We start from the raw sequence: 13242 nt of genomic DNA on the forward strand, positions 1-13242 counted from the left end.
TGAGGTACAAAAGCACAATAGATAGGCTACGCTAGACTGCATGCTATGATACACACAATAATTCTGTTCTGTATATTTGATGTCCAGGCTTATCTTCATTGAGATATGAGTAATGTTCACTTCAGAGAAGATGTTCAAAGCGACCACCTTGAATTTGTAAAAACTTCGCCACTTGCTGGACATACATTGCTGGACCCTATGCAACACACCTGCATCCATCATTACTGAAGCACGTGAGCTATGAGGTCGTGTATGTCCATTGCTGGAGTACTATATACTTGTTCGTTTAAGTGAAGGACAAATAAAAATCTAGTGGGGTAAGGTCCAAGGAACGTGGAGACCAGATCATTGGACCTCCACAACCAGTGCATTTCCTTGGAGAGGCTTCAGTTAAATAGCTATGCACATTAATTCCAAAGTGTGGAGGTGGACCATTATGGTGAAACCATAGCCATCACCAGATACCAAGTGGAACGTTTTCTAATGGTTCTGGCAAAGTATTGCAAAGAAAAGTACAATACATCAATGCATTCTGCCTGTCTGCCAATACGTAAGGGATCACAAACACTCCTCCCAGGACTTCAGTGCACAGGTTGATGCCCAAGACTGCCTGAAAGCCACGTGCATAGGTGACATGACATGTGGGTTGTGTTCTGACCAATAATGGCTGTTGTGGAGGTTGAAAACATCTTTATGAGTGAAACTATATTCATCAGTCCAGATCACATTATTTATAATATTTTTCATTATTTTGCAATTGGTGTAAAAATCAATCACAAAACTGTACTTGTCAAATGCGATCTCCTGGTCAGTGGTGTTGACTAAATGTGTAATGATATGGATGCAGTTCCTTTGCAGTGTCATGGGTACTTCGCCAAAGTGACTGGTGAACAGTTTGAAGAATCGCGTCCTCTGCTCATGGAGTACATCTAGTCCCTGCACAACCTCTGTCCATTATTTGTGAACAAATATTACGAGTTTCCTGAAGGCGTTGCTCCAGACAACAAAAAACATTCTTATCAGGATGGCACCTTTGACGGTATCACGTAACATATTCATGGAGAAGCAGCAGCACCTTGGTTGTTAGGTATACCCTGCACCAAAAGCGTACCAAAGTATTCATCGTTTGTGTACTCCATCAGGAAACAACCCTACATGACCTTTAGAGGACCATTAATAGTTGTGCTCTGTGCAGTTAGTAGACACATGGATGCAGTTTAATGGATTCCACGGTCATGTGATTGAATGATGTCCTGCTTATAAACGATAACTAGGGGGGGGGGATGTCTAAAAAGTGAAAAAGGAACCTAATGAGAATTCGAACTATAGCTCCATGGTGGATGTGGGTTTGATGTCGCAGCAATCTACTCAGTGACCTATAACAGCTCGTAGGGTAGTGCGGGGTGACCCACATTCCTCTGTACATCTGATGCGTCTGATCTGATTTTGCTAGATAAATTTTATCTTGAATGTGGATGAGGAATCGCATGCCGACCTGCAAGTGAAGCATTGTTTCTTCACACTGTATAAAAGCACACAATATATTATAATTATAAAGAGCAAGCATTGCCAATATGTGTATATGCCTGCCCGGTTTGCCGTGCAGTCTAACGCATGACTTTCCGGGCGGGAAGGAACGCCTGGTCCCCGCCACGAATCCACCCGGCGGATATGTTGTGAGGTCCGGTGAACCGGCCAGTCTGTGGATGGTTTTTAGGCGGTTTTCCTTCTGCCTCGGCGAATGCGGGCTGGTTCCCCTTATTCCGCCTCAGTTACACTATGTTGGCGGTTGCTGCACAAACAATTTCTCCACGTATGCGTACCCTACCAATACTGTACCACGCAAACATAGGGGTTACACTCGTCTGGTGTGAGACATTCCCTGAGGGGTCCACTGGGGACCGAACCGCACAATAACCCTGGGTTCGGTGTGGGGTGGTGGAGGGGTGAAGTGGGCTGTGGTAGTCGTCGTGGAGTTGTGGACCACTGTGGCTGCAGTAGGGACGGAGCCCCTCCGTCGTTTCTAGGTCCCTGGTTAACATACAGTACATACATACAATATGTATATATGCAGTGAAGGGCTGGAAACTGTCACCTTATGTCTGCTGGAAGAGCATTTCCAATAGGCAACACTATCTGATACATATAGGTTCTCTGAGCATTTTACTAGAATGCACCAGCTTGTCTGCTGACAGTTTCGGTACATAGCCCTGTAATACTTAATTGTATATGATTTATAGCAGTGAATATATTAATGTGAACTGTTAAAGACAAAAATTGTGACACAGCTGTGAATAAATATTAGTTCTATTTTAATTCTAAAGCATTTGTATGTAGCCTATTATTATGTTGCTAATTTTCACTTTGGACCCATCTAATTACTGTTGAATAATGGATTGCATATGATAATTGGCAAGATAATGTTAAATGCAACTGAAGACGACAGGGCAACAAAAGTTAAAGGAATTTAACAAGCGCAATCACTTGATGAAAATTTGGGATTGGAAGGAACGTTTTGTATTTCGGCCTTTAGGCCTTCTTATACGTTTTTGTAGCTAAGCATCATTAATGAATCTCGTGTTTACATTGGGACTGGCAAACAATCTACATGTGTAAAATATTTTAAGTCATTTGAATTCAATAAAATCTTTGGTTGAAAGAAGATTTGGATAAATAGTGACAAACAACGTGAAACTGTAATTAACACTATTTAAATGATACAGACCACGCAATTTCAAAAAATGATTCAAATGGCCCTGAGCGCTATGGGACTTAACATCTGAGGTCATCAGTCCCCTATAACTTAGAACTACTTAAACCTAACTAACCTAAGGACATCACACACATCCATGCCCAAGGCAGGATTCGAACCTGCGACTGTAGTGGTCGCGCGGTTCCAGACTGAAGCGCCTGGAACCGCTCGGCAACTCCGGCCGACCCACGCAATTTCAGGATGTGTTTGTGATCAGCCCATAGCATCTTTCGGCAAGCAGTCGGCCATGGGCCAATGGAAAGCAATAGTGCAGCGTTGCCGAACACTGTATTTGAGCCCCTACCACCTCTAAAGAGGCCTGCTTGAAGGAAGCAGTGACTGTGAAAATGTTTATCATGGTATTATGTATGTGAAAGTTACTATTGCTTTTTAACTGTAATTGATGGTTAACAAGAAACATCATAAATGAGGTAAAGCGGCAGAGCTGGCCGACAGCTGAAAGAGCAAGAGTTTCAAGACTATATACCATATATTATCCTTATTTCATATGTCTGCACAATGAAGACTTTCTTTCTCAATGAACATTTCCTCCAGAATTTGATGGAATAATACATTAGAAACTCAAGTTTTTGGTATTTTCATCTCCAAAGTGTGCCATTAAGCCCGGTCCACAAGCAACGACCTGTCTGCGCAGACATCGGCACAGATGTCTGTACATGCAAAAGATCGCTGCAAATGTGGTGTTTTCACATGACACAGACCCAACGAATTTTAACTCGTTCCACAAACCCCAATCTAGTACTCGCCCGCCATCTGTCGGTGTAGAAAAGAAATCAGTGGCAAGCGACTACGCTCCCCGTAAACGTCAAAAATTTAATTCAGTTATTTTGAAATATAGAAATGGAGGAAGTTCTGTTGTGGTCTGTGTTCGCAACTTGTGTTGCAAAAAACATTCAGACCAAGCGCAGGAAACAGAGAAAGCGGTCAAAATGGTGTAGACAATGGCTGCTAAAGCGAAAGCAGTTTTCTCACGAACATTTACTTCGAGAGTTGCAGGGCGAACCTGTTTTGTTTTACATTACCTCGTGTTCCATTTCCTGGCACATTGACACTCCAATTTCATCTTCAATTGTACTCCTGCTTGGTCTTGGCGTTTCTTGATCACTAAGAAAGCCAAGCAGTCAAAATACCACAACGTTGGCTGGTATACTTGATCTACTCTTACACCAGATCTTCTAGATTTCTGAACTTTGGACAACTCTTTTCGGTAAATAGTTCACTGACAGACTTAATTTACTTGACTTGCCTTCATGAACTCATCCTTCAGGACAGCGTAAATAGTTTCACATGTGTTGGGTATTATTTTACTCAACGCTTTTTTCGATATTGCCGTTGAAAATTCCAAATCATTGTACCTCCTTCCTGTTGCTAGGAATCTTAATGTTACCGCCAGCCGTTCATGAGGAGAAGTTGCCCTTATCATACAAGTATTTTTTTCTCATAATATGAGGGGCTACAAGCTTTAAGAGATAATTATAAGTTTCGACATCCATCCGCAAATAATTTCGCCAGTTCGCAACGAATTTTTTATTTTTTATTACCGTTTCTCTGTTTGCCGAGGCGTCAACTGCCCGCAATTTTTCAATTAGAGCATTGTATGCTGCTGTCTTTTTGTCCTGGTAACTATATTCTTTACTTTTAATCTTCCACAAACATGGGTGGTTTCTATACATTTCAATGAATTTACTTACAAACTCTCGAGAACACTGACGAGTGTCAACCATTTTAATGCCCTGTGCGCACAAATACAAACACTAGACTAATCAAAAAGCTGTTTCGCGCCAGATTTGCGGCGATCTCCTGTCCACACGCTCCAACTTGTCTGTGCAGATGTGGTTTGAACCCACAGATTTGAGAGGTTTCGCTCAAACCTCCAACTCCAACTTCCAGGTTTGCACACGCCTCAGTTTGGTGCAAATCTTCTGTCGACACGCAACGATCTGTCTGCGCAGATGTGTTGTGCGCAAACTTTTGCGCAGACAGATCGTTGCGTGTTGACGGGCCTATAGAGACATTGCCTGTAATGCAAAATTTACTGTGCTGTGACGTTTAAGACTATGTTAACAATATTTATAGATAGAACTCATGGACAATATGTTCGTACTGGGAAATGTATGAATGCATTTATGATAATGTTGGACATGTATCATTCTATATTTATATTCCACACCCTAGTTATTAATATGAAAAAGCTTGATTGCTGTTCCAGAGATATATGCAGGCAGCCGGCAATAATTTGAATCTGTATGAAGCGTCTATACTAGATACTTCTTTGTTTCGCGCTGTGTTGTGAGAGAGAAGGTGCAGAAACTGAAATTTACGGGAGCAGAATGCCACGCATTTACGTTCCATACAGTAAGATAATTGTTTGAATTTACATTTTTCGATCTTTGAAGTATGTGGTCGATTTTGTATATTATTCGTTTTGTGACATCTCAGTGAGCATGTCGTTGACACCAAGAACACTTATTTGTTTTAGTTACTACAGCGTTATTCAGATAGTAGTATATATGTTTATTACGTAAGTTGCCTATAAAAATATGCATTGAGCACTTGTGGCTGAACTATAATCTTAAGAATGGACGTAAAACTCCTTAGTTGTGCCCTGAAGTATGCCTTAGTGTTGGGAGAATCAGAATGTGGATTTTATTCTGTACTGGATATTTTCATGTACTTATATTGCATTTAATAAAATGTATTGTACCTCGACTATATAGTCTGATTTTCCGTTTGCGTCATTAAAATGTAGTTTGTATGTGAGTTGTTTCATTACTGTCTTTCTGTTTTTGATTGGTACTTTAGGAATACGTATATCGGAAACTTTGCACGACAATTTAAATCTTAGCGGAGTGTGATTGCATGAAGTAGTAAGGTATAAGGTATAAGAAAAACCTATAAAAGGTACATACACGTAAATATGGTTTTCAAGTGCACCTCTGAATTTCTGGTATACGATTATTTGTGTAAAATAACTTGCTTTGCTGCAACCATGTTGTACCTGCAGATGTTGACACTGAAACAACGCGTCTAGTGTATGGTTCAAGGCATTGATGTATTTTTCGAAGTGGGACATGTTATATTGTTGTTTGTATGGTGTTCATGTTGGTTTACAACATGTCATTTAGTTATTGTGGGTAGCAGCTTTAGATTGTATTGTATACTGTATCTAGTGGAGATGACATTTTTACTAAAAGTTGTGCCATTCTGGTTTGCAGTTTCTTTTTTATGGTGGTTGTGGTGATAGACTGATCTTAAGGGTTCCTTGACGTGTAGGTTCAGTTCAAGATGACATTTTGCTTGTAGATTCGTGAACCAATGAATGTGTGATGACATTTTTTTTACCTACGTAATGCATATTCTTTAGTTACCTTAAGCTCTTGGTGAAGACTTCTACTTTCCACTGTGGTCTTCTTTTTTCAAATGTTTGTGTTTCAAGGCATTAATAACAAGAACATCCTAATCCAAAACTCCCTAATCCTCTGTGGAGATCCTGTTGGCTGATTGTCTGTTCTGCTAACATTTTCATGTTGTTAGTGATATCATCCTTTTTATTTGTTGATATTTATCTTCCCCGTGCTCATATCATTGGTCTGTTGGTGTGGTGAGATAAATGTAAGGTTTGAAGTAAGCTTCTTCATAACTCTAGAATAAGTATCACTCGCAAGATAGGTAACATTTACCGTTCAGGGGTCGACCGAAGCGTCTGATTCCACCCGTGACGTAAGGCTGTTGTGGTGTGTGACGTAACGACGGCGTGGAATTTAGTTTGTAAGAGTGAAGTGTTTGTAGGTGTCGTTTTGATGCGATCGGTGGTGCTCTCTGGTGGTGTGTTAGGCGATGTTTTTGGTTTAGTTTGCGAGTGTGGCGTCATGTGTGAATTTTGGTAAATTGCTTTTTTTATGGCTTTGGTAGGTATGGATATGACTGACAGGGTCAACAGTTTTCCGTTGTCAGCTATGATGAGGGACAGTGCATTGTCTCTAATAAAATTTCTTCAACTATTCGGATATTTGGATGAAGTCGTGAAGTGTTCAGTATGTAGTGAAGAAATGAGGCTTACTTAAAGTTCCAGCGTCTCGGACCATGGACGGCTGTATGTGGAGATGTCGTAAGGATAACAAGTCAAAGGAAGTGTTCGATCCCCATGTGTGGCTGTGACTCTTGGTATTGGTATCAGGAGATGTTTTTGAGCTATATAGGTCAAGGGAAGTGTTAGGTCCTAATTTATGGGATCAGGAGCTGCTGTTGAGCTATGTAGGTCATGGGAAGTGTCAGAGTCCAGATGATATTGTGTTTAGTGGCAACGGCGTGCCCAGGATCTGAACTGGGGGGGGGGGGGGGGGGGGCAGGTCATACTAGTCTCAGGAAATAAGGACTCAAGACAACATACAGCACTTCTTATTTAATAAAACAGTAAACCAGTGAAAACTGCTTTTAATAAACATTTTAAACACAAGAATGCACTTGTACAATGCGAGAAAACGTGCAGCATTTCTTATTAAATAAAACAGTAATCTAGTAAAAAACTGCAAATATCTTATGGTGAGGGGCAGTTGCCCCCCCTCTCCCCTCGCTGGGTACGCCCGTGTTTAGTGGTATTTGGGGAGTTTTCTGATGTGGGTTTTTTTCGTCGTTTTGTATGGGGGTGGGTGTCTAAATTTGTTTATATTTAATTTGTCCCCACCCAAAAACCTATTTCCCGCACTTGTCCCGTTTGTGTCATTAGGCTTTTTGTGGAACCTGTGTGTGTGTGTGTGTGTGTGTGTGTGTGTGTGTGTGTGTGTGTGTGTGTGGTTTTCGATGTATTTTCGCCCTCAGTGTGTACGTAACTACTTTATATGCGCCATATTGGAATCGTGGTTAATGGTCGTTTCCGCCATATTTGTGACGTCATGGGTCAAAGCAGACGGGCGGGATCGGACGCTTCCGTATTTCCCAGTTGAGTAGGCTCAAGTGAAATTGTTGTGTTTCGTGTATGATGTCCATGTTAAAGGACTCATTCTGTGTGGCAGAAAGAATTGAATAGCAGAAAAATCTTTATTTTCAGGAGGTTTTTGGAGAGCATTTGTAGATTCAGTTGAGGAGGTGTATGACTAATTTGGTGGCCGCTTATATTCCATTTCAATTAGTGACTAGACCACAGTAGCATGCCACATTCTTCATATTCAGTTTATTTTTCACTGTGATGGTCTTGACAGAACATTGGTACCACTCAGTCACTGTATAGGGGTCGACAGAAGCGTCCGATCCCACGCGTCGGCTTTGACCCGTGACGTAAGGGTGTTGTTGTGTGTGACGTCATGACGGCACGGAGTTTGGTTTGAGTGTGGCTGTCTCCAGTTCTGTTTTATCTTATTTTGTTTACTTTTCTGATCTGTTCGTTCTATCTTGTGAGATTTTTTTTTTTTTTTAATTTAAAAACAGTTATTACTTATTTTAATTATCTGTTTCCTCCAATTTCTGTTTTAGTTTATTATATTTATCTTTCTGATCTGTTCGTTCTATCCCGTGAGATTTTTTTTTTAAAAAAGACAAAAAACCCTAATCAGCTACTGAAGCATCTTTATCTTCTATGGGTTGCAGGGGTTACGACCCCTGGGGAGGTGGGTGGGTATTCATGCATGGCTGTCTTCACTTACACGTTGTAGCTACGCAAGGCATCTAAATTTGTTTATATTTAGTTTGCCCCCCCCTCCACCCAAAACACCCCATTTCCCGCACTTGTCCCGTTAGTGTCATTAGGCTTCTTGTGAAAGTGTGTGTGTTTGTTTTTGTTTCCGCCATATTTGTGACGTCATGGGCCAAAGCAGACGGGCGGGATCGGACGCTTCCGTATTTCCCTGTATAGTGTCATGTGTCAAAGCAGACAAGCAATACTGGTAGTTTCAATAATATCAGCTATTACACACAGAGAGATTGGCATAAAGTGTAAAGTGAGGTCAAATTTGAAATGTGGGCCACTTCGTTCAATATTTCTGTTCAAATTCTGAAGTCTTCATCCTGGTATGGTTTCGCATTGCGACCAACTTGCTCCAGGAAGTAGGCTCCAGCAGCAGAGTTGAAATGTTGGGAGATGGTAACGATAGCAGTGATGTGGTGTAGATACTCCCAAATGTAAATTATAACTAACAATGGATTGACTTCTCAATTATTTATATAGCCTAAATATTAACTTATATGTTCATGGAAAATTGGGGATTATGGAAGTGTCTGATTCCACCCGTTGGCTTTGACCCATGATGTCATCAATATGGTGGAAATGCCTATTCTAAGCATCTCCAATGATATCCTAGCGTCTCCTATTATATCACTACATACACACAGCAAAAAACACGAAAATATGTGTAGGCCTAAATATGACAATAACATATCACTCCAAAAATACAATCAAATTAACGGGACAACCATGTGGAATTGGGGGTTTTAGGGAGGGGACAACCTAAATACAACAGGGGGGGGGGGGGAAGACACAAGATGACGAACCGAGGAAGTAATTACAAAATATACAGGAATCAGACACTTCCCTTGACCTGTGTAGGTCAATCGCAACTGACGATACCAAAACACCAATGCCTGCAGCAAAAACTACAGCAATTGGAATCAGACATTTCCCTTGACCACAGCTGACCATACCAAAACACCAATACCTATATATAATACTACGGAAATTGGAATTGATCATTTCCACACACACACACACACACACACACACACACACACACACACACAGGGCGCCATCAAACACAACAAGATGACATCTACAAACACAACCAACTCAAACTCCGTGCCGTAATGACGTCTCACCATAACACCCTTACATCATGCGTCAAAGCGGACAGGTGGAATCGGGCGCTTCCATTGACACGAGAATTGTACCACACTTGGGCCATCTTGCACATCAGCACACCATATCCACATGTGACATTCTGACTCCACAATAATTTGAGAGTTTGGGAGCTCTTTCCATATGCTAAGCCAACAAAGCGTTACTAAAACTTCTTCCATGTTTTCAACTACTTGTTTCACTCTTATAGTGATTTGTTACATGTTGTCAAACTGCATCTCAACTGCATGTGATCATGCTCTTGAGGTCAGGTTAATCCCTATTGTAGATCATGTTTTGCCTTTTACGGGTATGTAATGTAACACTGATTTAATTTCTACACTCAGTACTGAAATGTAAGCCATATTATCCAAGCATTTCACTATGATTTACTGTCCCGTCCTTCTGTTTTCTTGACCTTTTTTCTCTATGGGTACCTAAGGAGAACAGAGAGAACATCTTTGGATCACATATGTGGTGAGTGTGTATGTAGATTTAGTAGCACATAAATCGCCAGGTGAAATAATCAGTCGTATTTGACAATGTCTGCACAGCGTTGTTTGCTGTGGATGAAATAAGATATCAGAATTTTTCAGTTTATGTTGAGCGTCACTCAGAGGGGGTTGACATTATTTGAATATCACAAAAGGCATAATCCGTATCACTTCAGGCAGGGGGGTTACCTTCATAGTCTTGAATGTTATTGAATTTAGCACATGTTAAAATTCAGGAGTAAGAATGAAACACTTTTTTTTTCTCCAAAAAAAATTCCTGCCCCGAGATACAGGCTCCAAAGATAACACTGCGAACACCATTTTGAAGATGCAAATTTTGGAAAAATTTTTAAAATGCTGTGTCTATGTAACAGTTCTAGATATTTAGATATTTTGTGAGATTTTTTATTTGAGAGGTAATTGCTTTATGACTACAATGGTATCCTCTGTTTGGACATATCTGTCAGAGTTCTTTTACTGTCGCCTTTCGGATTTCTTTTATAATTTACAGCAATCCCGAAAAGTTAGATATTTTTCTGTGGATTAGTACCATGTAGTACTATATTCTTTGTACAGGAGAGTTTCCACTTTCAAAGTTTCATTAAAAAAAAAAAAACTTTCATGGGTAATGTCTTCACTGAAGTTGTTTCGTACTAATTTCTTTGTTACAATTTTTATTTCTGTTTTCCTTTTTGTAGTTATTTCTTATCACTTTCTTTGTTGCAGTTATTTCTTTCCACTTTCATTGTTGCAGATGTTTCTTACTTTGTTGTAGTTTCTTGTCAGTTTCTTTGTCGTGGTTGTTCGTTGCAGGTTTGTGTATTGTAGTTGTTCAGTGCTAATTTGTGTACTGAAGATGCATTTAAGAAATCTGAGACCATCCAGTAAGTTCTGTGTTTTCGTGAGGAATTTGCCAATTGACACAGTTGCAGTGTATTTTGTGAAAAGGACTGTTTGAAATCCCTTCTGACTGGGGCCACAGGAGAGTGAAGTTTGCCAAGTATTTGCATATCAATAAAAGAGTGATTTAGAAGACAGACAAAAAAAAGACTTTGTTCAGTTTGAAGACCCTGTTTCAGAGTGAAGCATTTCCAGTGACAGTTTTTTGTGTTCTAATTGTTTTGACAGAATAACAACGATGATAGTATCTGAACAACGTGAAGCCTCCCATGGTGCAGACAATGCAGATTTTGCATCAGTAGAGGAAGAATTAAATACCCTGAAAAAGTCAGCTACAGAGCTAGGTGTTAGTCCTGTTAAGAAACCGTGGTCAGTGAAGTCGAGTCGTAAGCTCTATGTATCAAGAAAGTGCAGAGAAATTACTAAAGCTATGGCTGAATACACTACAGCAAACCTGACCACACTCTTCAAAGTAGTAATTCCATCTTCTCAAGAAAATGAACCAAATCACTCTTGCACCTCTTGCCAGGAATTTTTCACAAATATCAATTCAGCTGTTGAATAGTCTGCATCCTACAGTGAAAAGGTGCAGGTTTTAACTGTTATTCTGGTGACATTTTCGAAGAAAAAAATTTTGAACCACATTTCATCAGCATCAAAGTGCATGGTAGACAAATCAAGAAATGTGATGTCTGGAAAAGGAGTCTCTGGAAGACCAAATCGCTATTATGGTCATCCTGTAGCAGCAGCTCAAGTTCAAACAGTGCAGTCATTTTATCTGAAGATAAATGACTCTTCTCGCCAGAGTGCCAACAAGACACTATAACTGTAAGAGTTGAAGCTCAAAAAGTTGTGAAAGTGGAGAGGTACATGACATTTCACATATTGAAAGATCAAAATTTTATGCACTATGACCTAAGTGGGTAGTTCCACACCCACTTAGAAATGTCTGTCTCTGTGTACTGTGCAAATTTTGAACTGTGTGTGGTAACTTTGAAGAATTTACTGGAGCACGTGACATATGACTCTTGGTTGGGCATGTGAAGTCATTAGTAGTCTGTGACGTAAAGTGAGAGACTTGTCTGTTTCAGGAATGTGGTGACTGCCCTGGAAAGGGAGGACTGTCTTTACAGACACTTGGCCTGGAAGACATAGCAGATAACTCTGCAGAAACTGCATATTTGACAGTTTCATTGATGAATGTAGCAAATGGTCAATGAAAGCAGTAACACACCAGCATCTGAAGAAATTGCAGAACCACCACGTTGAAGAACTATGTGTAGTACTTCTCTGTGATTTTCCTGAGAACTGGTCTGTAATTCTCTCTCAAGAAGTACAAGGGTATTATGGGAGTAATGACCACGTTTCAATTTTTACAGGAGTGACATATTTTCAAAACAAGACCACAAGTGTTGCAGTTATAAGTGATGACTCTGCACATGCCTCAGCACATGCTTTGCTAGCAATGTGAAAAATTAAACTGCAAACACGGGCAGAGAAGATCATCGCTATTTCTGATGGTGCTCCTAGTCATTTTAAACATTGTTACCAGCTGTTTGAATTGAGTAAGTCGCTTATGCCAACTGACTGGGTATACAGTGCAACTGGTCACAGGAAGGAGCTTTGTGATGGTGTAAGAGGCCTGCTGAAGCACCATGCTACAAAACATGATCTTTCCAGACCAAATACAGCTGTGATTCAGAATGCTGAGGATTTTACGAGTCGTGAAATCTTACATATACACAGCCCTCATTCTTTTGTCTAAAGAGGAAATTGAAGAATTTTGGGAGCAGAAAAAAGAATGGTCCAAACAAACTACTCCTGTGAAAGGAATTCAGAAGACATATTTTTGAACTCAAAAGTATGGGCCAACTCACATTGCACGCGCTTTAAAGAGCAAGAAAGAAGAAATTTCGTTCGTTCAGTCAGCACCTCAGAAACAACAGGATAATACTCAGATGCACAACTTGAGAAGGTGTGTGTGTGTGTGTGTGTGTGTGTGTGTGTGTGTGTGTGTGTGTGTGTGTGTGTGTGTGTGTGTGTGTGTGTGACTGGTGGATTGTAGATATTATAGACACCAGGTATGAGTTAAACAAAATTGTAGTGAACTTTGTGCTACCACATGGACCAGGTGCAGGATATGGGTTTCCATCTGAAGGACAGCAACAACGCCATCAGTGCTTCCTTCCTGTTCAATGTTTTTGAAGATTGTAAGTGCTCCAGTCCCTATTGGTGCGACAGGAAGGCATCAC

The 13242-nt window shown here is 40.4% G+C and overlaps 1 protein-coding gene across 1 annotated transcript in view; it reads left to right on the top strand.

The window, feature by feature from the left end:
• The first annotated feature begins 4753 nt into the window (after positions 1-4753).
• Positions 4754-13242, top strand: part of LOC126183561 (kelch-like protein 5) — a 328711-nt gene continuing 320222 nt past the window's right edge. Inside the window, exons 1-2 of the mRNA XM_049925639.1 lie at positions 4754-4885; positions 4983-5128. Of these exons, the coding sequence (XP_049781596.1) occupies positions 5104-5128 (25 nt within the window). The 5' untranslated portion in view covers positions 4754-4885; positions 4983-5103. The remainder of the gene's footprint in view (positions 4886-4982; positions 5129-13242) is intronic.

Source organism: Schistocerca cancellata, chromosome 4 (genome assembly GCF_023864275.1).
Source record: "Schistocerca cancellata isolate TAMUIC-IGC-003103 chromosome 4, iqSchCanc2.1, whole genome shotgun sequence".
Taxonomy (NCBI): domain Eukaryota; kingdom Metazoa; phylum Arthropoda; class Insecta; order Orthoptera; family Acrididae; genus Schistocerca; species Schistocerca cancellata.